Source organism: Protomyctophum parallelum (assembly GCF_964188405.1).
Source record: "Protomyctophum parallelum genome assembly, chromosome: 10".
Lineage (NCBI taxonomy): Eukaryota > Metazoa > Chordata > Actinopteri > Myctophiformes > Myctophidae > Protomyctophum > Protomyctophum parallelum.
Window position 1 is genome coordinate 9,412,778 of NC_139704.1, and position 25,022 is coordinate 9,437,799.

The following is a 25,022-nucleotide window of genomic DNA, read 5'->3' on the forward strand; positions in this document are numbered from 1 at the left end:
CTCCCTCCGTGGGGCAGCCCCTCCCTTCGCGGGGAAGAAAGCGGGGTTGTGTCATTTCACACAGTGCTCACCCGTAGGTGTCACTCACACAATAGATGGGTGAGACAAATCCTCCCGATGTTCAGAACAGTCTTTCTGTCTTCATGAATAATTTTGACGTCTGGCTAGAATCGCTAAATTATTGAGTGGGCAAAAAAAATCACACTTGTGCTCAGCCAATCATCACGAATGTCATTCTGGCCAATCACTATTGGCGTCTTCATTTTCTGCCCTCACTTTTCATCTTGAATATGTACTTTGCTCAGCCAATCAAATCATCACTAAGCGGTGATCAGCCAATCAAATCATCATGTTACAAAGCTGGGCATAGGAGGGGCTAGCGCACCTCAAAAAATAATATAGCCCTTACTGAGATTATAAAACTCAGTTAGGCTGTCATTTAATTCTTCCAGAGTTATTTTGGTTATGTGTACAACAATTTGTACTCAATGTTCCATGTGGGAACCTGGTCATAGATTATTCTTTAGTTTTCAACACCAGGGAAGGGTTTCGCTAAAAGCACATTATGCTCTTTCTGCTTCGGATTCATTCAGTCATACTTGTTTACACCTGGGAGCTGCCCAGTAACAACAACAGCCTTCTACTGTTGGCCTGATTGGTCACAGATGTGTTGGTCATAGCTGTATGTATTAGTCACAGCCTGTATCCCAGCCCAACACAACCACTCACAATCACTGGTGCTTTGGTCACAGTACGGGCCTGGGAGGATGACGTTGTTGGCTTGTTGGGACACAGTGAGAACAACTGGAAAACTGTCCCTAGTAGGAAGTAAGAGGACGCTAAATATTTGACGATAAAATCTGAGGAGCTTAAGCCCCTTTTTATACTTTGTTGTACGACAGCGTTGTGCAAAAATAGTGAAAATACAAAAAAATAAAAATTTGCTTCTAGTGACATGGCCAAAATAAATCCTGCTAATGGCAAACATTATTCATAACAGAAAACTTGTTTGCTTCAAGCACTCGCCCTGCCCTTCCCTTCCCCCAGAACTGTCTGCTCAGTGTGAGGGAGAGGGAGATTTGTTTTGACTGCATACCCCACGCTCAGCTGTAGGAAAAACCTCCACCACTCCCTTCTGCTTGGCCTGAGTGTACCACGCACGCACGCACGCACATGCACATGCACGTGAACGCAGGCATGCAGGCACACAGAAAAAAGCAATCCTGCATGCGGGCCATTGCGGGGCACACTGCACATTACACGTGTACAGGGACGCACATACAGAGCGAGGATGTGTACGTGCTGCTTGTGTGCAAATGCAAACATCTACACACGCACGCAGCCACGCACGCACACGTTCCCTAGTGTCGGTGGACAGTGAAGGACTTCCTCCATCGCTCCCTGTGCGTCCTGTATTGTCCTGGAAGGACTGTTCCATTCCTTTAGGGTTAGGTCCTGTATTGTCCTGGAAGGACTGTTCCATTCCTTTAGGGTTAGGTCCTGTATTGTCCTGGAAGGACTGTTCCATTCCTTTAGGGTTAGGTCCTGTATTGTCCTGGAAGGACTGTTCCATTCCTTTAGGGTTAGGTCCTGTATTGTCCTGGAAGGACTGTTCCATTCCTTTAGGGTTAGGTCCTGTATTGTCCTGGAAAGACTGTTCCATTCCTTTAGGGTCACCAGCACAAGCTAAATGTATACACACTTTCACTTAAGCCTAACTCATACTCAGTAGTCGCTTACTCGCTTGCCAAAAAGAACTTAACAAGCTTATACGGTAGGTATGTTCTTTTTGGCAAGTGACACCCTTGCACGATGGAGTATAAGGTTCACACTCTGTCAGTCTGTCTCTCGCTCTCTCTCGCGCGCGCGCACGCCGTGCACACCTTTTGGAATGCACAGAAAAACAGCACACAGATATCACACAACTGTCATACAGACATAGACCCTCTTTCGAACACACACACACACACACACACACACACACACACACACACACACACACGCACACGCACACGCACACGCACGCACACACACTCTTGGCTAAGTTGGCTTCCCAGCTGACTCACTGTTTGTTGCTCTGAGTTGTATGTGCTGGAGCAGTATTGTCTGGGAGATGATAGTGGAAACTTTCCTATGTGGAAACTCTCAGCAGGCAGTAAAGTCCATACGTTTACAAGGAAGAACACAGTTTTCCGTTTTCCACTCGCATCATCGCATGTTTGAGTTCAAGGTCAGGCCATGCCACCCCAAGGTCAATGGGACTCTTCAAGAAGTCATAACAAAACAACATTACTAAAGTTATTTATTTGTGCTTAAGTATACTTAAGACATTATAGTATAACTAATGTAAATAACACACACTGTACAAGCTGACAAGGTGTCACATCGTGATGAATTGCAAGCTTGTAGATATTAAAATCATTTTAAATATGGTTAATCTTAATAACCATTTTATTTACAGTCTGATGATGATGATGATTTCAGTCATTTCCATAGAAGCCAGTGTGTCTTCATTGAAAGCATGCTGCGCACGGAAAATAGCTGATCTACAAGCTCACAACTCAGCTTGTAGATCAGCTATTTTTGGTCGTTAGTTATTTTAAGATGAAAGGGTATTTGAAGTGATCAAACTAGCAATAGAATGTAGGAAGCATCTTCCAGAAACATGAAAGGTCTTAGAAATGTCAAGATTTGTTCAGCTGGTCGGCCTAAAACATTTTAACGTCATGCTTAGCACGCACGCACGCACGCACGCAGTGCTGTGTAGGACCCATCAACGTGCAGCCTGGTGGGTTCTCCTGCCTGATGTGGTTCCAACATTGGCATGCTCGTAGCGTTGCTAATGGCCTAATCCATAGGAATGCTGTATAGTCTCTGGAGATGAATGTGTTTGCTGCACTGGGGAACATCGCTGTGGATTTTTAAACAGCTCTGCTTCTCATGGGTCTGAATATGCCATGCTGCCAACATCCCTGGCCATTTTCAGATATGTGCGTGCGTGCATGCATGCGTGTGTGTGTGTGTGTGTGTGTGTGTGTGTGTGTGTGTGTGTGTGTGTTTGTGTGTTATTTATTACACGCAACGCAGAGGAACACCTACAGTACTGTATCAGGTCGAAACGCGTCCCTTCTGTCCGTGGGACGGAGGTAAATAAAATGTGTGAAAAGGACATTCATTGTGTGCTGGCTATTTCCTCACCAAAGCCCTAACCACACCAAAGGGTCGAGATGGTTTTAGCGTTGTCCCTGTTGCACGTTGACGCCCGTCGTCCCTAGTGATTCAACGCATGGAATTCAATGGCCCAAACCAAGACAGTTTTAGCGTTAACTCCTTTTGGACCCAAGGAGTTGCATGGTGACCCTTTGTCTACAAAATATCTTCTAAATCATCACAGTTTTCTGAAAAACCTATGTTTCTATATCAGTGGTTCTCAAACCTGTTCATGTCAAGGACTCCCAGAATGATCTGAATCCACATACTGAGTCCTGGTCCAATATCAAGCAATAACATGCAGGCATACACACACATACCCCCTTCCCCCCCGCCCCCACTCATAGATTCCCATACTAATCGTGTATTTTTAGATGCTCTGTGAGATGAATTTCAACATCCTACTTGGTATTTTTGATAGTGTGTCATGGAAAGTCTTGGCCGTTTATATATTTGTATCTCAGTGAAGTATTGTAATTGCTGAGGCACATGGTCACATCCTCAGTGTTCATGAGCTGATACATTAACTACAAATTGATTTACCGCATGGATTTGTTGTGTTGTTTGTGGAATAATGAGCCTCAGTAATTAACGAAGTGGTACAAATTAAAGCAACTAAATGTTTATTTTAGACCTGAGAGATTTTTTTTGAGGGGGTACGACTTCATTGAAACTTTATCTTTACAGATACCAAGAAAGTTAGTGATTCTTTGGCTTACTATGAGCACAAATATATTGCCTAACACTGGATCTTAATATGAGAGAATATTTATACACGCACTCACGTCAGGCCCGGATTAACAATGGAATTTAGTGGAGCTTAAGCTCCAGGGCCCACAGCTTGCAGGGCCTGCGTGAGTCTCACGCAGTCACACACACACACGCACACACACACGTACTCATAAACACAAGTTGTTGCCGTGCTCATGGGACCCTCGGCCAACGACACCCTGCTCCGTCTCTGCCTGGTTTAAGCTCTCTTGCCATGGTTACTCCAGCTAAATGTTACTGGGAGGCTGCTCTCTCGCCATGGTTACCCAGCAAACTCTTCCAGGGTTGTTTGCTCTCCATGGATATGCTCTCTCTCACTCAGCGAACACAAACACTCACAGCGTAGCTGTCTGGGACACAGTCCTGCACACACGCTTTACTGCCAGCGGTTCTCAAATTATTTTTGGTTTCGCAAATTGATATAAATGTGGCCGTGGACTTCCATCCGAAATTGTGTGTGCCAGGGACCCCCAGAAGATTTGAGATATAACAAATGTGAAATTGTTCAACATTTTTCAAACACTTGGGCACGAAGTGACGCACTGTGAGCTTGTGTGTCTGCTATTTTTGGAATTGCCAACGTTTACATGGACCCGTGGAACCCCGCCAAGGACCCCACTTTGAGAACCAATTACAGCACGTTGTACTCTTGTATGATGGACATACAGTAGGACCTAAATTCACAAAAAATAAACATATAAACTTATAAAGTTGAAATATGGCGATGCAAGTTTTCTGCAACGATATCCATATTCTATCGATATCCCCATATCGTCAGGGTGGAAACCTCATGTCCAAACCAGGAAATGGAAAATAAAAATGTATTTATATGGTCACACTCTTGTTAATACTTTTCATTGATTCGATATTTATAAAACTCACAGACGGACAGACTTAACCACTCTCTCACTTTCAAAATCTTTAAAAAATAGCAGACATATCAGAAGATCTGCTATTTTCTTGCAACAAAGTTAACATCTGAATGTATAATCTAAGGATTTCCCCCTTGTGTTCCTTTCTCTCTCCTGTCTCTGATGAAGCCAAAAATGTCTTCAAGTAAACAACACATTATGAGCCTCCTGTGAGACTCACACTTCGTATAAACTCAGAGAAGCCGGGACGACTCGACCCGATCCCACACAGTAAAATGAAATCCTTAATTCAACTATGCCAATATACTGTACAAGTGGAATGAAATGATTGTTGTACACTGTTCAATGACCACTGGGACTTTACAGCACATTTCACTTCTGGTGGTTGGTTACTAGTACTACTGACCAAAAACACACGCACACAAAGAGCAGAGTGTTGTTGGGAGTCACAGAAGGCCTATTCTATCCCCGTGTAAGCTACTGTTTATTCTCCTTTGGTTGGTTGTCGATCAGACCCGAAATGAGTCTCTTGTTTATTTTTTCAGCCTTTCAACTACACAGCCCTTTGTTGTTACCAGCATACACTGTATGACAAGGAGAGAGAGAGAGAGAGAGAGAGAGGGGGGGGGGTGGGGAGTACAATAGAATACCACAAGTCCACAATGACTGTTTTCCACTGTATTATACAACTGCTCAGACAATAATGCCCCATTGTCTTTTGTTTGCTTTTGTATCGCTGTGTGTGTGTGAGTGCTTGTGTTTCCGTGCACGTTCGTAGTCCGTTATATACAAATCGAACTTATGTATTGTGTGTGTGTGTGTGTGTGTGTGCGTGCGCGCGTGTGTATAGGTACAATGGCTCACTGCCTAATGGGGACCGAGGCAGGCGTAAGAGTCGTTTTGGACTGTGTAAAAGACCGAAGGCCAACGGGGTCAAACCTAGCACTGTACACGTTGCCTGCACTCCACAGGCAGCCAAGGTGAGACACACACACACACACACACACACACACACACACACAGTCACATCTGTGTCACTATACTACAGTACTAGTACTAGCAAACTGTTGCAATCACGCACACACGCAGGGATGCATATAGTGCACGTATCCGAAATGAAGATACAGTACGTGCACAAGATGGCATATCATACACACACAGGCACGCACATGCACAGCCACTGTCAAAACCCAGCCAAAGGTACAGTGCACTGCTCCACTAGAGCCTATTGTAAGAACATGTTTTATGAGCGTTATGTAATTGGCAAACAGGGGCAGGGCAATAAGCTAGCATGCTCTGCAAACCTTGCTTCCCCCTAAGTAAACAAAGGATTTGATATATATAATGTGTTTTGTCCCCCCGCTTATTCCTCTTTTATTGAGTGGTGCAACCACTCCTATAGTCTAGAGTTTTAGACCGCTATGTGTGCACGAAAATAGCTTTTTGTTGGTTTTCACAATCAAGTGTCACTGTTGCGGAGCCCAACACACACACTGTGCGCGTTCCTGTGGGTTTGGATGTTCCAGGGACGCCCCGGGGACCCCCACACGGTAACTGTCATTTCTCGACCGTTTCGGACGCGGGGTGGCTTGCCGGAACCGGGCCTGAACCCTGGCTGCGTTCCTGTGGGTCTGGAACTTCCGGGGACCCCCACCCGGAGTTGCACCACTCTCTTCACATGGGTGTGATTTTGTTTGGCTTTATTTTGCTCTCCTTAGTCTTTGTGTTTCTTTCTGAAAAATCGATAAATTATTAATAAAATAAATACAATTTAATAAAGTAACCAAAAGTCGGCATATGGCCTTGTACAGGATTTTAAAGGGGTATTCGAACAATGTGAAACAGTTAAAGGTAATGGAGCAGCTTCTCACCAAAAGTCCTTCATGTCCTTGGAAGTCTGTTTCCATCTGTACTTTGAAGGCCTGTTAAATTGGACAGGTTAGCATAGTGTGTGTGTGTGTGTGTGTGTGTGTGTGTGTGTGTGTGTGTGTGTGTGTGTGTGTGTGTGTGTGTGTGTCTTTCAGTGCGTACATAGTACATATTGTGTTCACATGTTATGGGTGTGTCCACTATTGGTTCTTTGTTCTAACATCTGTATCCAATAGATTCTCTCTCTCTCTCACTCACGCACACACACACACACACACAGGCCAGGCTTTTAGCTGCTGTAATTGAAAGTGTCTGGAAGAGTGATTGCCCTTGGCTGTCCTGTGAGTGTGTATTCCTGACATAGGTCACATTTGGTGACAAATGGTAGACATGAAACTAGTTGATTGGGGTCGGCATGCCAAATTTGGTGTCCCTGATTGGATGTTACTGAAGTGTGATAAGGTTGTGGTTAGGGTGGGCGATATGGCATGAATGCAAGTCCATGCAATCTCATAAAAGGTTTACAAAACTGTGTATGTGGTTTGTTTGGACAATACCATTTTAGACTGATGTTGGGCCTAGCTAGCAGCAGAGACTGACTCATGTCTTTTATCTCCATCTGTCTCTCTCTCTCTCTCTCTCTCTCTCTCTCTCTCTCTCTCTCTCTCTCTCTCTCTCTCTCTCTCTCTCTCTCTCTCTCTTGTGTGTGTTTTTGTGTGTGGAGGTTATTCTTCTCCTTGCCTCAGTTGCCTGTCCTACCATTACAACGTTTTTAATACATTTTATAATGTGTTGACAGAAGAGACAATCAAACTACAAGACCAAGAGAATGTTTAATTAACATGTTTGTGGTTGAGATGATTGTTGTTCAGATGATGGAAAAAGAACATCAAATTACTCCCTGTCACCCTACTCTCTTTTTAACGCTGTCATTTCCTTTTTCTTCTTCATTCCTCCTGCCATGGCTCCCTTCTTTCCCTATCTCCTCTCCCTGCTTCCTCCTCTACAAGTAACAAAGCACAGCATCTCTTATACTCTGTCTCTCTACCTCCTTCTCCAGGCCATAAGCAACAAAGACCAGCACAGCATCTCTTATACTCTGTCTCGTGTTCAGACAGTGGTGGTTGAGTACACCCATGACGTCAATACAGACATGTTCCAGGTAACCCACCAGTTTATCCACTTAAACCACATATACTTTGTTGACCTGCTGTATCCCCCAGGGTTGTACATTATCTCTGCTCCTGTTGCTCTCTACACCAAAGCTCTTCGCTGGTAATATTCGATATACTGTACAAGCTTGCAATGCGTCACATTGCAGCGCATGTTGCTATTAGGATATTAGGTGTCTGTCTGAAATTCTTTATTAGGAACAATCCCTTGAGATGAACCAAGCAGTTATCAGCCTATCTGTCTGATGCAGATGTGTATTCATCAACCATACAGGCTGACGGATTGTCGCGCATTGAGGAAAACAACTCATCTGATTTGAAACAAGTGTGTACAGTACCATAAAGTGTTGGGTTAATAATGAGTTGTGACCAAGAACTCTGCTCCACCTGTCTTTCTTTCTCCCTCTATCACGTCCCCCCCCCCCCTCTCTCTCCCTCTGCCAGATCGGTCGATCCACAGAGAGTCCTATAGACTACGTGGTGACGGACACGGTGGCAGGCAGTCAGAGTAACTCCGACACCCAGTCTGTCCAGAGCACTATTTCGCGCTTTGCGTGCCGCATCATGTGCGGGCGCACGCCTCCCTACACGGCACGCATATTCGCAGCCGGCTTTGACTCCTCCAAGAACATCTTCCTGGGGGTGAGAGAGAGAGAGAGAGAGAGAGAGAGTGTGTGTGTGTGTGTGTGTGTGTGTGTGTGTGTGTGTGTGTGTGTGTGTGTGTGTGTGTGTGTGTGTGTGTGTGTGTGTGTGTGTGTGTGTGTGTGTGTGTGTGTGTGTGTGTGTGTGTGTGTGTGTGTGTGTGCGTGTGCGCGTGTCTGACTTGTTTCATACATATGGACATTATCATTACTGTCAGGCAGAAACCTCCCATTCTCCGTGTCACATGGCAGCCTGTGCCCTATAGACAATAGTAGAGACATTGCACACAATTTATAGCTGCTTCCATTTGATGAGCATCATGCCGGCCAGCTTGGAAGTGTCTGTGTGGGTGTAGCTGTTTGCAATATTATTTTAAAGTGTATTTGGTATAGTATGTGTATTATTGGTATCTAAAGTGTAAAATATGTATGTGGTGTACAAGTTTTTGGTATTGCTGTTTTATAGGATGTCAGATATATGGAGATTAGTTAATTGACAGTAAATTGCTAATCTGTGTTCTGGGTGTGGCTCACCCGTTATAAAAGGGAGGCTTCAGGTGAGGATTATGATTTTTAACTTGGAGCAGACTAGTACAACTCTAAGGGAGAGCTGCCGGGGCCTTCATGTGTAAGGTTTTTGCCTGTTTCTTAGTTTGTTTTGTTTATTTAGTTTAGCTTTTCTAGTGTTCATTTCAGATTTTGAAGTTATTTTTGGCCAGCCTTATTTGTGTTAGTGTCATTGTCTGCCTAGGCCCACTGTGTATATATATATGCTGCACTGCTATTTATTAGGTGTTTGTGGAGGGAAATAAACATAAGAAACCCTGCATTCCTGGACTTTGAACTGTTCTTGGAGCCTTGATCATCGGCCAACTTTACACTCTGTGTTATTTCAAAAAAAAAAATCTTAAATTAACGTCCTACTTGATCATACCACAGCGTCACACAAGAAGTAGCATACCTGCAAAGTGACATATTTTGAGCTTGTAGAAAGATCTGCTACTTTAGCTTGCATTTTTATTTGACTCTTGTTTTGGTTTCCACCCGACAGCATTACAATGGACATGGACCTACCATCCTTAATCAATTGCTCTCCAGTTATTTATCTTTCGGAATTTGGGTCTTTCTTTGGCGCGGAACTGTGTCTGTCGGAGACGAGGATACTGTAGGTTGTTTCTGTCCGACAACAGAGATATAATAGAAAACACGAAGCCTTTTGACTCAAATAACTGTCCCACCTCCCTTCCACAGGAGAAAGCCGCTAAGTGGAAGACGTCGGACGGGCAGATGGACGGGCTCACCACCAACGGCGTTCTGGTGATGCACCCAAGGAATGGCTTCATGCAGGACTCAAAGCCTGGCGTGTGGAGGGAGATCTCGGTCTGTGGCAACGTCTTCACACTGCGGGAGACCCGCTCGGCGCAGCAGCGAGGCAAGATGGTAAGACACCGACCGGGTGTACATGACGCCAGGGTTAACGAGTCGTGAGCCGGCCACTGTTGAGAAATGAACTCGGACGCGGTGATTAGACACCGAGTTCATTAGCATCCTGGAGTGGTTTAGTTCTCAACCATGACTGGCTCACCAAATATGATTTCATATTCTGTTACCGCTTACCTTTTTTTCATTTTTTTTGCCTGAAATGTTTAAAAGAAAATATTCTTTGGGTGTACCGTTTAGCTGTAAAATGTGTTTGTTTTACATGGCTGCCATGTTGCATACAGTATAAAACAAGCTTGGCGGATTGATTGATTGACCGATCAGGTGAGGATATTCTTCATAGCAAGAAATAACATGCCATTAATGCAGTGATTGACCAATCAGAATCGAGCATTGGTAAATGGTGCATTTATATAGCGCCTTTATCCAAGGCGCTTTACAGACATTGTGCATTACATTCACCCATTCACACACACATTCATACACCGATGGTGGCGGAAACCAACCAGCACATCAGGAGCAATTAGGGGTTTAGTGTCTTGCTCAAGGACACTTCGACACTAACTCTGGCCATTGAAATTCAACTGTAGTTAGCCTACTTTTAAAATAATACTAAACTAGAAAAGTGCCCCTCGGGGCACAGGTCTCCACCAGGGCAGATCAGGTTGTGGCCTCCTGGTGGTGCTATAATAGGCCAATGTGAAAAGGGTGGGATATATTCCTCAGCCTAGTAGGAAAGTCTGTGAAAGATTTCACGTAAATTGCATGCTGCGTTCATCATTTGAGGCTTTTTGTTCAAAACAAACTTCAAACTTTGAAAGCCAATGTTAGCCAATTAGGATGAATATGAAATATCGGACAGATCCGTATTGAACACATGACTATAGAGATACTGTGTAACGATTTGCGGGATTTTTGGACAGTAATATAAAAGAAAGTGTGGTGCTATAACAGGCCGTTATTGAAATGTTGGGGCAGAGGTACATCGTTGGCATCCAGGGAGTGTGTGTGCAAAATTTGGCATCGACTGGGTTAACGGTGCCGGAGATTAGCTGTACACGGACGGACGGACACAAGCACACACGCACACACAGACGGAGCGCAAAATATACTCTCTCCCTATGCCTTCGGCCTGGTGGAGACAACAAATGTGGGTATTGAAAACCTCAAGGGATGCGACCGTGATGTACTTTAACTTGAGATTTACAATGCTATCAGTTTTGAGACACTGATGGAGTATATTATAGTACATTGTGGGCTGTATATTGAGATGGCAGGTATGTAACATTGAAAAGGACAAATAAATCAAACATATGGCACAGCAGGGACACTTTATTAGAACACAAAATAAATCGCTACAGCCTCAGTAATGAACCAGTGAAATAAGGGTATTTTTTTATGCCTCTCATAGGGATTGCATTGACAGCTGCAGTACACCGTTCTAACGGACCTGAAATGGGCTGTCTGTCTTTCGGTCTGTCGTCCATCTGTCTCGTCTTATCTACCTACACTCAACACAGCATCTACCTACAGAATGCAGTACACACACACACACACACACACACCATGCACGTGCAAATCTATTGATTACATGGATTTGTTGAACATGCTAGTTGGCCAATCTGCAGTTCTAACCATTGAATCTAATGGAATACTTTTGGCAGTCAATAATTAAAAATCATAATCATAATCATAATTATTATAATTTTGTATCAATAATTTCATTTGAAATCATTGATTTTGTTCTCATATAGCCATGTAATTCTCATATAGCCATGTAATAACTATCAGTGATGTAGGCGGCAGTGGCACAGGGGTAGAGTGACCGGATGGGAACCGCAAGGTTCCCAGTTCAAACCCGGGCTCTCCCAGAGTTAGTGTCGTGTCCTTGAGCAAGACTCTGAAATTGCTCCCGATGTGCAGGTTGGTGCCTTGCATGGTTTCCTCAGGCATTGGTGTGTGAATGGGTGAATGTAAATGCACCACACACACGCTCACACACCAGTCCTCTCACCCAGGCTTGAAGTTCAGTCAGTTCTTTACACCCATTGCCACCTGGGGTTAGGGGGATGCCGTCTCCATGGGAACGGGTCCGGGTGTTGATCTGTGTGAAACAGGACCTAGTAAAAGGATCCTCCAACTGACGTCAGGACTTGTCTACCAATCACAGCCCACATTCACACACCCGCTGTCCAATCGGAGCCTCTAGTGCTGACATCTACTGTAGGATTTGTAGTATGTGTGTATGTATGTGCATGTGCCTGAGAGTGAGAGCATGTGTGTGTGTGAGCAGCATCACAGTATTTTATTTCTATTATATCCTGTTCTAGTCTCCCATCAGTAAAGCACACATGCATAGTCTTTACATCAGCATTTTGTCGCTGCCGGGGTGAAATCCTTGTATGTCCAAAACCATTCCTTTTATTCCATTAATGAAAAAATGCAAAACAGTGAGAATAGCCTATCTACAAGCTTGCAGGTCTGCTCGTTTCACTACTCTTATGTGACGCTCTTGTATGACGAAGTAGGGCATTCATTAATGAAAATCATAAGAAGTTGAAATATGGAGACAGTAGGTTTCTGCCTGATGCTAAGTAAATACAAGTGTCTCTCTATCTCTCCAAGTCTCCCAGCGCAGCACACAATTAGCCTTGCTCTTATCTCCACCTGGCCTTTAATATCTGTGGGTTAACTGCCTCTGCAGTAGCCGACATTAGACGGCTCCATATTTCACTGTTGGTTGGCCATTTAAATGGCCGTTAATGGAAGAGCACCTATTTCCTATTAAGCAGGGCTATGGAGCATGATGGATCAGTATGCTGGGCCTGGGTGTAACACGTTGAGCATTGGCTTGTGATTGAAGTCTCGTTCCTCACTGAGACGGTTAATATAGAGGCAATCTGAGAACCCATCGACAAAACAAATGAAAAACAGTGCCCTCTTTTCCTTTGAATTTGATGTTAGTCAACAGACTGTCTCGAGAGACAGAAGCCCTACACACACTGTCTGCGAACGCCGTGCGTCAAAACAGCCGCCTCCGTTATTTTCCAGGTGTTGCCGTGCGGCAATGCCTGTGCCGCGTCGCTGCGCACCCGGTGTGTGCTGGTCTTTAATATAGAGCTAAACCCTGAGGAGGCACATTTATTCATTCTTCTGTATTCAGGGTTATTTTTACTTTCCGTGGACATGAAAATAATCCCACAAAGGGTCCAGAATGGACTCACAAGAACGGAGGAAGTTGTGTTTTTCTGAATGTCGTTGCCTCTTCTTTTCTCAGAAGCAGGTACAGTATCTGTAACAGCATTCAAATGCTGGCAAGTAGTGAGGTTTAGCAATGGAAATGTGGACGGGATCGTTTTCCATTTAACACACTGTTTTACAATGAAAACAACTTTGTGTGGATGTGGCCCAAGAGAGGTTGGTTTTTACTGTGATTGTGGTCACAGTGATGTTTTTGGATAAAATCTGAATATCGCAGTGCTATGTGTTTTGACCTTGTGTAGATTGTCTATTTTTGTTGTGCGGTGCAGCATGCCATCAAATATAAATCACGCAAAAGACACAGCCAAGTATAGCTGTAATAACACAAAGGTCTGATGTGTACTTTGTTCCCTTGTTGTTACTACATACACCAAAAAGAAAAAGTATGATCTGCTTGCTCTAGCTCCCCGGGTTGGCCTACTCACCAATAATGCACGGCAAACTGTGCATCATGGGAATTATGGGAATGCATGTTTAACCAAGGACATTGCTTGGCTGAAAACTAGTATTGTTGTAAAAGAGACACAGTATATATAAACTGTATTGTTGTATGTGTACGTGAATTTGACTCAAACCAACCTAGACTTGAAAACATACAGCTCAGCATTATAATTAACCACTGACCTATTATATTATCTCTGTGGGACAGAGTCCTGTACATTGTCCTTCACACACTCACGCACAGAAGCACACACACACACACACACACACACACACCATGTGACCATCTTGACGTCTAATTAAATGACAGCAGAAGCTAATGATTAATCAACAACAAGAGTTTTTCATTAAAGCCAGCAGTACTCTTAGTCTGGTCAATTATATTTAATAACCACACAGCATGCTCACTGAGCCGTGTGTGTGCATGCCCCCCCCCCCCCCCCCCCCCCAGCATCAGTGACCTCAGCTCTAACCATGAGTAATCCCAATAAGGGAGTAAGCCTGCAGTTTATTAGTATTTTACTGGTTGTAAAACTCACATTGTAATTCAGTTTTGACAAGTGCTCTACGAATAACAGTTGCTGATCTAACCTCTGTCCCCCCCCCCCCCCCCCGTCATTGTGTAACTGTTATAAGCTTACAGTAGTCAAGTAGTTAGTGTGAGTACCAGCTAGTGTGTGTATACACACTAGCTCAGGGGTCGGCAACCGGCGGCTCTAGAGCCGCATGCGGCTCTTGAGCACTCCCCTGGTGGCTCTCTGTAGCATTACAAAAAAATCGATGAAAATGTATAATGTTTATTTTTTCACATTTTTATTTTTCATTTATGGTTTCTGTAGGAGGCAAAACGTGACAGAAACATTCTTAAGTTTCCCAAATTTGTAAAAATGTGTAGAATAAATATTAAGTTTCAGCACATAATGTCAACTAAAATTTGTGTCATAACATGCGACACTCGCATGCTGCGCCAGACAGGTGTAAACAAACCGGTGGGTGTGTGTGAGGCTGCTGCTACGCTATGGCTTCTACAGGGAGAAAAAGGAAAATAGCCGACGAAAACCGAGGTTTTAACAATTCGTGGACAGACGCTTATGCCTTCACAGCCAATGCAGATGGATTGCCTGTATATGCTTAATCTGCAGTGACAAACTATCAAGCAACAAAAAAAGTAACATTGAAAGACATTTCCAGGGAAAGCATGTTAAGTTTGCAGCTGACCACCCGGCTGGGAATGAGAGAAAGAGGGCTGTTGCAGAACTGCAGAAGAGAGCAAACTAACTTTTAAAAAGTGGTTCGCAGCTTCAAACTCCACCACTACTGCTAGTTTCGTTGCAACCCGGGAGATAATAAAACGTGGCAAGCCGTTCACAGACGGTGACTATGGGCGCGTTCGGAAATACCACACCGGAGCACACTCGCCTATTAGTTTGCATTGCACAGTGGGCTCAGTGCGCTATTTCCGAACGCGCCCATAATGAAGGAGTCATTCATTAAAATATCAGAGCACCTATTCTCAGACTTCAAAAACAAAACTGAGATAATACAGAAAATTAAAGACATGCCTCTCTCCGCAAAGACAGTCAAAGACAGAGCCATAAAAATGGCAAACAACATCACCAGTCAACAAATCAATGATATCAATTCAGCCCCAGCATTCTCGGTTGCCTGGCTGTGATGAGTCGTGTGATGCGATTGCATCGAACAAACTGCGCTGTTGTCAGGTATATAAACGGTGACGGGCCGCAACAAAACATGGCATAATAATGTAATGAAAGTTAAACCATAGCGCACTTTATTTTAATAGATAGATAGGCTAATATCCACTTGCAGCCCTGTTGTCTTCATTATATAAGCATTTTAAGGCTTAAAAAAATGTGCGGCTCCAGATAGATTTTGAATTAATGTTTTTGGTCGAAAATGGCTCATTCAACATCTTGGGTTGCCGACCCCTGCACTAGCTGGTACTCGCATGACAATGTATATATATATATACATTGTCATGTCCTGTTTGTTGTCGGCACTGTACTAACAACAACAAAGTACATTCAGTATAATATTTTCTTTGTTGTCTTCCTTTTATCTCTCTCTGTCTTTGCTCCTCTTTTAAACGTCATTCTGAGTGCATGGTGACATGCTACTGCCACGCCACAATTCCGGAGTTCCCATTGCTGCCAAAATGTCTCTGATTTTCTCACTCACACGCACGCACGCGCACACACACGCACACACACACACACACACACACACACACACACACACACACACACACACACACACACACTCACTCACTCACTCACTCACTCTCGTCCTAGTAGGGAGGAATAAAAAAGCATAGCTTAGACTGCCACCTAGTGGGAAAAAGTGGATAATGCATCACTGTCACAGGGAGACATGGCCATGCACAAACTAGCAGTAAGTATACAAGTAAGACGCGCAAACGCGTGAAGCGAACGCAGCTCTTGTGTGTGTGGTTGTGTGTGTGTGTGTGTGTGTGTGTGTGTGTGTGTGTGTGTGTGTGTGTGTGTGTGTGTGTGTGTGCTACAGCTGCGCCCTGTGTGTGTGTGTGTGTGTGTGTGTGTGTGTGTGTGTGTGTGTGTGTGTGTGTGTGTGTGTGTGCTACAGCTGCGCCCTCTGGTGGCGGGCCGGTGGTGTAACAGCGTGACACACACACACACACACAGACATTCAGCCCTTGCTGTCATAGTAAGTGGCTCACTGCGTTCGCAATCATCTCATAGTAATAGTACAAAGGGATGTGAGCTGCATATCCAAAAGAGACCTTTTTTTTTCTTAAAATTTTACAAGATTTATATATATAATGATATATATGAGAGATAGAGACACAAGGAAACTCAAACTCAGATATGCTTCTGATTGGCTGGGCTGTGGTTGTTCTAATAACTCATTGTTGTTCAGTTCAATTACATTTATTTCTGTTTTAAGCGGTGCTCCTCCATTAGATATCTATCTAATCGCCTAGCTACTGCAAAACCATCCTTCTAACGAGTCTCTTTATCTCTCTCTGTCTGTCCTTGTCCAGGTGGAGGCGGAGAGCCAGGAGCTGGTGGACGGCTCGCTCATCGACCTGTGCGGGGCCACGCTGCTGTGGCGCACGGCCGAGGGCCTGTCCCGCACGCCCACCCTGAAGCACCTGGAGGCCCTGCGCCAGGAGATCAACGCCGCCCGGCCCCAGTGCCCCGTGGGCTTCAACACGCTGGCCTTCCCCTCCATGCGCCGCAAGGACACGCCCGACGAGAAGCAGCCCTGGGTGTACCTGTACTGTGGCCACGTGCACGGCTACCACAACTGGGGCAACCACAGGGAGGAGCGGGAGGGCCGCGAGGGCCGCCACCGCGAGTGCCCCATGTGTCGCACCAAGGGACCGTACGTGCCGCTGTGGCTGGGCTGCGAGGCCGGCTTCTACCTGGACGCCGCGCCGCCCACGCACGCCTTCAGCCCATGCGGCCACGTGTGCTCGGAGAAGACGGCGGGCTTCTGGAGCCAGATCCCTCTGCCGCATGGCACGCACACCTTCCATGCAGCCTGCCCCTTCTGTGCCCAGCAGCTGAGTGGGGAGCAGGGCTTTGTCAGACTCATCTTCCAGGGACCCCTAGACTAGGACAGGTCCAGGAGGGGAGGGGAACAACTTTGGGTGGGGAGGGGGGACGGTCATGACCAAGCAGAGGAATGTCGCTCCCTGTTTTATTTTGATTATTCTCTCCCTTTTACTTTTCCGTTCTTTTGTAAGCATTATTTTTTACTGTTCTCTCTCTTTCTGCTTCTCATTTTTAAGTGACCTTTATATTGCTTTTTCACAAATGAAAAGAACAAAATATTTATATATTTTCATGTGAAAACCAGAGACACAAAAAAAGGCTTCAACAAAATACAAAGAACACTGCTGACTGGGTGAAGATTTTATGTTGTTTTTTTGTGTTGTTGACAACGGACATTTGACAAACAGTATTTATCTATACTACTAACATATACCGTAATGCAAAACTACGGTTTTATTCACCCTTATTGTTGCAATATATACATGTGTATACAGTTCATCTAATAAGAGCTAACTTAAACAATGATGTTTATTTATGGCCCACAAATCATCGTCTCATCCTTTATTTTTCCCACCTAAGATAGGTTCTCTGTCATTCAAATATGCCTAACTTCAATACTCTCGGGTTCTGTGTCTACTTGGCACCTATTTCCTACGCTACCAGCACTAAACAGACATTTGTGGGAAGTAGTTTAATAGCTGTTGTTTCTAAATCCTTTTTAGAAACTGTCTGGTGTGCTCTCACTTTGCGTAGCTGTAATGTGTGTATTAACAAGTTCCACTCTTTTCTCTCCATAACGCATTACTGCATCCTCACACATTCAAAGCAATAGAATTTAAAAAGGAGATGCCCTCTGGCATTATGGGAAATCAACCTCACACAGTCAAAGCAATAGAATTTAAAAAGGAGATGCCCTCTCACTATGGGAAATCAACCTCACACATTCAAAGCAATAGAATTTAAAAAGGAGATGCCCTCTGGCATTATGGGAAATCAACCTCACACAGTCAAAGCAATAGAATTTAAAAAGGAGATGCCCTCTCACTATGGGAAATCAACCTCACACATTCAAAGCAATAGAATTTAAAAAGGAGATGCCCTCTGGCATTATGGGAAATTGGGAGTATGTTCCCTCCATTTAGGTGCATGTCTGACACCTACAAGGCCAAGTATGAGGTTTGTGTGGACGTGCAGCTTACTTTCTCTCAGCTCTAAGACTAGATTTGCACCTAATGTCACACACACACACACACACAGACCTCGGTTGGATAGTAAATTTCCTTGCAACACACTCCACAGTCCTGCGTGGCTAGGTTCTGTTCCTATGATAATGTGTAATGTGTATCTTGGAGTTCACCCAACCTGTGGCTTGTAAGTTATACCTTTGTACAAAATGCACTCTTCTGTTGTACTTCCAAGTGTGTATTCTCATTTATTTTAGGCTTCTAAGGTTTCAGACAGGTAGGGATGTGAGATGCAGTGCTATAGTACAATTAATTCCAGAATGTTTAGACGAAAGCAGGAAAGAATAACAAATTCAAAATATAATTATTGTGACTTGTGATTTACTTCATGGCTAACTGTCTGAACTGACTGACCCCATAACGACAGACCTCACCCATTTGGTACTCCCGGAAGGTTAAAACACAGTCAAGTACAAACAAATACGTGTGGACAATTGTTAATTCATACTCATAACATGCAGGCTGTTGATTTGTTGAATGTCCAATATGCTTATTTAATTTTGTGATTTCATGGCCAATTGCTTCTACAGTATTTCCCCTGCATTTTGTTTCTGGGAATTATACTGACCTAAGTCAAGCTCTTTGCGCTCACATATTAAATCCATATCTGGCATGAAGATGTGACATTCAGAAGAGGAAAACTTGAAACCCTACCCATGAAACGCATTGACCCCATTAAAACTAAATGAGAAAGAGGTTGCGCATTATCAATGGCTTCCAGTGGAGTGCCAAACCCAAATCAAGTATACATCAGAAAATAGGAATTAAAGAATTCCAAAAAAAAATTACAAGCGGGGGACAAGGTACTCACATTTCCATTTATTTTTATTGGCACACACCAAAAAGCATTCACCATTAAAACTATTTAAAGACAGTTTAGATATGAATATATTGTACAAGAGGAAAACATGTCAGTTATTCCAAAGTGTGTTTAACACAAACATTAAATGCACACCTGCAGTGCATGGAGCAAACAATGGGTGAAAATATATCAGGGTCCACATAACATTTTGTTTCTGACAAACACCTAAAAGAGATCTAAACTTCAATAAAGTACTGTGATTTTCTTGTCATTTGTTTTCAGTGTAGTGTTGTGTGGAGACTAATATATTTTCAAAAGCGCTAGTATGGTAAATAAAGTGCACAAAGAAAAATAAACTACAACTAAAACTACAAGAAGCAATGGAAACGGAACAGAAAATGATTTAAGTATAAAACACTATAACTATGAAATGGCACCTCATTCTGTACTGTATGTAGGGAGGGGGACTTGGTAACACCATCCATATAGCAGCAATAAATAAGACTGCAAAATCCTGAATGTTGAATTCAAAAGAGCACTTGGGATTTTACTGTGCACAGAGTCAGACTGTCGGTAAATTGGTCATCTTGTCTTGTGCAGAATTGGGGTGAACTGTAGGTGTGCGTGTGTGTGTGTGTGTGCGCTGTGCGTAACGTGTATCTTTCTAATTTATGTGTTTTTTTTGTTTTTAAGTATAGCCTACTCTATGAAATGAATGTATACAGTATTCTGTGTGTGTGTGTGTGTGTGTGTGTTCACCGTCCATCTCTACTGTCTATGAGTTCTCTCTACAAAATAAATACACATACATTCTCATTGATAATAAGTAATAACCCCACCAATGTTCTGGTCTGCAACACACTAAAACCTCAGGGAGACAAAAGAAAAAGACTTGCAAACAAACAGCCACCTATCAGCCTGTTATGTTACCACACACACACACACACACACACACACACACACACACACACACACACACAGCTATGGTCTTCTGACAATACCTCACCAGTAAAGGTCTGTCTTTTAAATGTGTGTGTTTTAACTCCACTCTGAGCTAACCAGAGAGATTTGTTAAGCATGTCTACCACTCTACAGTGTGAGAAAGGGCTTTACTCTTGTTGCCTCTATGTGATCTTGCTTCACAAAGACATTGATGCTTAATTCATACTTCATCATACAGTCATGACGTTGCTTGCCCTAAATAACTGATTTTTGATAAGCGATACATTTGTACGATGAAATATAAATTAACCTTTCCTCCTCCTCTAGAGCTCCGCTCCCATGATTCTGCAGTGTCCTTTTCAAAGGCAAAAAGCTGAGAATGTTTCAAGTAGGACTAAATGTTTTGGGGGGTTTTGTACCAACTTTAAACAATAAAGTTTAAAAAAAGATGTTGTGTTCTATTGGTTTCATTGGTGTGAGATGTGTCTATTTTAACAGTTCTTTCCAAATCAGGCATGCGGATCACTGCAAATTGTAGGCATCCTGTGAAGAGAAAAGTCTTATACTTTTTTAGTTTTAGTTGTTTTAGTTTTAGTCTCATTGACTAATGTGATGTTTAAATGAAGGCAGTGAGGCAGTCCATTCTAAAACATTTTCTAATCCTTGTGCTTTTGTATGGCTACTTTGCAGACCAATAAACTTTTCATCTTGGAATGGGTTTGTGTTCAACGCCTTTCCTTCTGAAAACCCTGTCAATGCCAAATCCTTGGCATGAAAGTTAAAGCATGCTCTTACATCAACACAAATTAAGTGGCCAGGTCATTTGTAGAGATAACAATTAACAATGGACAATTCAAATGATTTGATGAGTTTGAGTTTGATGAGTTTACCTTAATTATGCCTATTTTAAGGTATCAACCAAATAGAATATAGAAAATAAAATAAAAACACAGCCTTCACTTTAAAGGCAGATTTTCATTTTAATAATGTTCCAATTCAACCAGTGATCTCAGCGGTGACAAAGGAGGATTAGGCTAGGTGGGAGGAATACTGGACTACTCGCCCCGGTGCTTGCCCGTTTTTCCTCCCGGAAGTTTCCCCAGTGAGGGAAATAACTTTGTAATATGCTATTGGCTGTTTGTATTCTTTTTGGAAAAATATAAAAAGATACTCCTGTGGAAAGGCTATATTATTTGACTTATATTGAACCTATAAACAATTTAGTATTATTTAGTATATGTAAGGTTACCGGTGGGAGAGGGTCCAAAAGTCGTGAGAATAATGTTGCATTTGACAATACCCGTATATTTAATATTTTTTATTGTGATTTCATTATTTTCTTGAGCAATGGCTGTGAACATCCTATCCAGCAGGTGTCAGTGGTGGAATAGTGGTGGACGTCCAACGTGGGAAAAGGGAAGGGCACTAGGGAAGAGATCAGAAGAAGAAGGAGGCTCAGATGTTATGTGGTTGTTTTGTTTGTATGGCTATGGAACAAACAACCAAGCAAGCAAGCAGAAGATTTTCATCCATTCCAAACTGTTATTCCGAAACGGCAATCTGGAATATAAATGATTTACAACTTGGACGAGGTAAAGCACCTTTTCTTGGAAGCAACCACTGCCAACCAGGGAAGAAAGGTCTGTCTGGCGTGTAGTAGTTGATCCTCCAGATAGAATGTCTGAGATACAGCTGCTAAGAGCGCTCGTCACTGAACGACTTGCCGTGGCTGCTGATGAGATCTTTGGGCTTGTTGAACAAACCATCGCGGAGTTTCGAGAGGAAGTTGTTCGGTCGAAGAGTGAGATAATCGAGTTACGAGAGGAACTGAATTCACTGAAAACTGATATGCGCACAGCAGGTTTGTATTCACACACACAGTCACACACACACACACACACACACACACTTGATTGATTGATTGAAATATTTATTAACAGTTTGTAGAATTTACAGTACATTTTAAGCACAAACTCAATACAAAGACTGTCAACTGTGAGTGGACGACCCAATTAAGCATTACACACACACACACACACACACACACACACACACACACACACACACACACACACACACACACACACACACACACACACACACACACACATTAATAAATAACTTTTTGGTATACTATGTATTCAATTTCAGTTGTAAGACTATACTGAACCCATATCCCTCTCAGTCTAGCAACCATTACTTGTGTCAGACAAAGGATTTTTGCAAGGCAAACCTGGGTGGGTAAGATAGCAGCAGCACATTTAGTAGCCCCGTCAGAACCCAATGGTACGTAAAGTTTCTTTATTTGGATAACTTTACCCCATAGGGTCCTGTCCCAGCAATAACCTGCTACATGGTACACAGACATAAATAACTTCGGAAACGTCTTTGCTGAGGTTTCCTCACGCAGGTCCGATGGTCCAAAATAAGCATATAGGAGCTTAGCTCTGTTCCATACCCTTCCTGCTTTCGATTCTGCGAATTTCTGCCCTGCAGTAAGGCTATGGGACAAACGGGGTTAAATCTCAAATCGAAATCAGACCAGCCTCTCCTCTCTTTAGTGGAAATCTCACGAACGTTTGACCTACTCACCAATACAAACACGGGTTGTGTCAATAGAAAGCCTACTTTCCTCACTCTGAGCCCCCCACCACACGTATAAACGGTACTTTTTGGCCAGAAAGGGATTTGTTTTCACTGGAGGAAAAATATTCTCTATGAGGCAGTTCTCTGGGCAATATCAGTAGAGGGCGCAGCGGAGTAACTAAAAATGTTTTTTTTCCGGTGGAAACAAAATCCCCTTTTGGCCAAAAAGTACAGTTTATACGTGTGGTGGGGGGCTCAGAGTGCGTCCACTACGGAAAGTAGGCTTTCTATTGACACAACCCGTGTTTGTATTGGTGAGTAGGTCAAACGTTCGTGAGATTTCCACTAAAGAGGAGAGGCTGGTCTGATTTCGATTTGAGATTTAACCCCGTTAGCCTTACTGCAGGGCAGAAATTTGCAGAATCGAAAGCAGGAAGGGTATGGAACAGAGCTAATAGGAGCTATAGGAGACAACGGAAACGGCTGCGAATTTTCCTTTGGCGCAGAAGCCGTTAAGTATTTGTAATCTGTGTTTGACCGTTTTGTAAGATCTGAAATTCTCTCTTCCTTCCTTCCTTGACTTCCTTATTGACATCCCATTGTAACACCTAGCTGGCTAGCTAGTGGCTAGCTGCCGTCCCTACGTTCCTGCCTCTGATCTGCCCTGTCGTAGCTAGCCACTAGCTAGCCAGCTAGGCGGTATGTCAAGGAAGGAAGGAAGAGAGAATTTCAGAGCTGCCAAAACGGTCAAACACAGATTAAAAATACTTAACGGCTTCTGCGCCAAAGGAAGATTTGCAGCCGTTTCCGTTGTCTCCTATAGATCCTATATGCTTCTTTTGGACATTCTGACCCGCATGAGGAAACCGCAGCACAGACGTTGAAAACGGTATGTTCGTCTGTATTCCATAATTTCAATTGAGGATTTCAACTGATGGCAAGGGACCCCACGGGTTAGCGGTGAAAAGAGCTCAACCGGGGGGGTCCGAGAGGGGCTACACATTTAGTTTCAGAATGGCACAAAGAGGAAATTGTAATTAAAAACTACCTATGGTAAGAGGTAGAAACATAGTGTAAAAGCAATATAAAGAAGCCTTATTTATACTTTGTCATGACCAAAAATGACAAAGTATAAGACCCAAAATCACACTTTTTCAACTAAAAATGCAATGCCAAGCTAGTTGAACAACTGCTATTCTGAATAACTGCTATTCTTGCCAAATTGCCAATCAACGAAATCCCACAACAAAGTTTAAATGAGGATTAAGGGTGACAAGATTATGCCAATAAAAACGATAATAAACTAATGCCAATAATTCTATTTCTTATCAGAGCCAAAGCAAGACTGCAACGCAGATGGCCTGTTTCCACTTCAAAACAAGAGCAAACGTCACCAATGTCAATCGCAGATCAAAGAAGATGTAATGGAAGTCATCACCCCAACACTTGAGGATGAGGCATCACATAGCATGCATAGTCCTCATGACCAACCAGTAGTAACTGCTGACAATCAGGCGCCATCTTCGGCCTGTCCCATCGTCGCACTTATTAACAAAGAAGCCGATAAGTGGAATTCCTGCTTGGAAGAGCGTCAGGTGGTAAGAGGTCACATACTCCAAGAACAGATCAAAGAGGAAGTAAAGGAAGTCACGATCTCAAGAATTGAAGATGAGGCATACCCTAGCATGAATATTCATTATGACCAGTCAGTAGTAACTGCTGACAATCAGGCCCTCTCTTCAGACTATTCCAACACTGTACTTGGATATCAGCTGGTTTCGAGTCCACTGCATCAAAGTCAAACTGGCTCTTATGAAGCTGACAGTTCTGTTCCTGCGTCTTTTGAATATCATATATCCGCCAACGTGTCCGTGGATACCATTTGTAACGTGTGTGGAAAGCGTTGTGGGTCCAAAAATGTTTTAACTGGTCATCTACAACAAACACACCCAGAAGTCAAGTTCTGCCATGTGTGCTGTGCTTGTTTTATGAAGGACGTTGAGCTCATAAGACACATGGAGGGGAAACATGAGGGGGAGAAACCGTTCCAGTGCCACGAATGTGGCAAGGCATTTTTGCGTAGAGACAACTTGGTTATGCACCTACGGGTTCACACAGGAGAAAAGCCCTTTGGGTGTCCTTTCTGTGGGAAATCATTTGCTCAAAGCTCATATCTTGCCATACATAAGAGAATCCACACTGGTGAAAACAGGC

At 43.4% G+C, this 25,022-nt stretch overlaps 1 protein-coding gene across 1 annotated transcript in view; it reads left to right on the plus strand.

Annotated features, from left to right (window-relative positions):
* The window catches only part of peli1b (pellino E3 ubiquitin protein ligase 1b), a 59,656-nt gene extending 42,340 nt beyond the window's left edge, over window positions 1–17,316 (plus strand). The window contains exons 3-7 of the mRNA XM_083775552.1: window positions 5,704–5,833; window positions 7,783–7,884; window positions 8,339–8,536; window positions 9,787–9,975; window positions 16,718–17,316. Coding sequence (XP_083631678.1) covers window positions 5,704–5,833; window positions 7,783–7,884; window positions 8,339–8,536; window positions 9,787–9,975; window positions 16,718–17,296 — 1,198 coding nt within the window. The 3' untranslated portion in view covers window positions 17,297–17,316. The remainder of the gene's footprint in view (window positions 1–5,703; window positions 5,834–7,782; window positions 7,885–8,338; window positions 8,537–9,786; window positions 9,976–16,717) is intronic.
* Window positions 17,317–25,022: the final 7,706 nt, after the last annotated feature.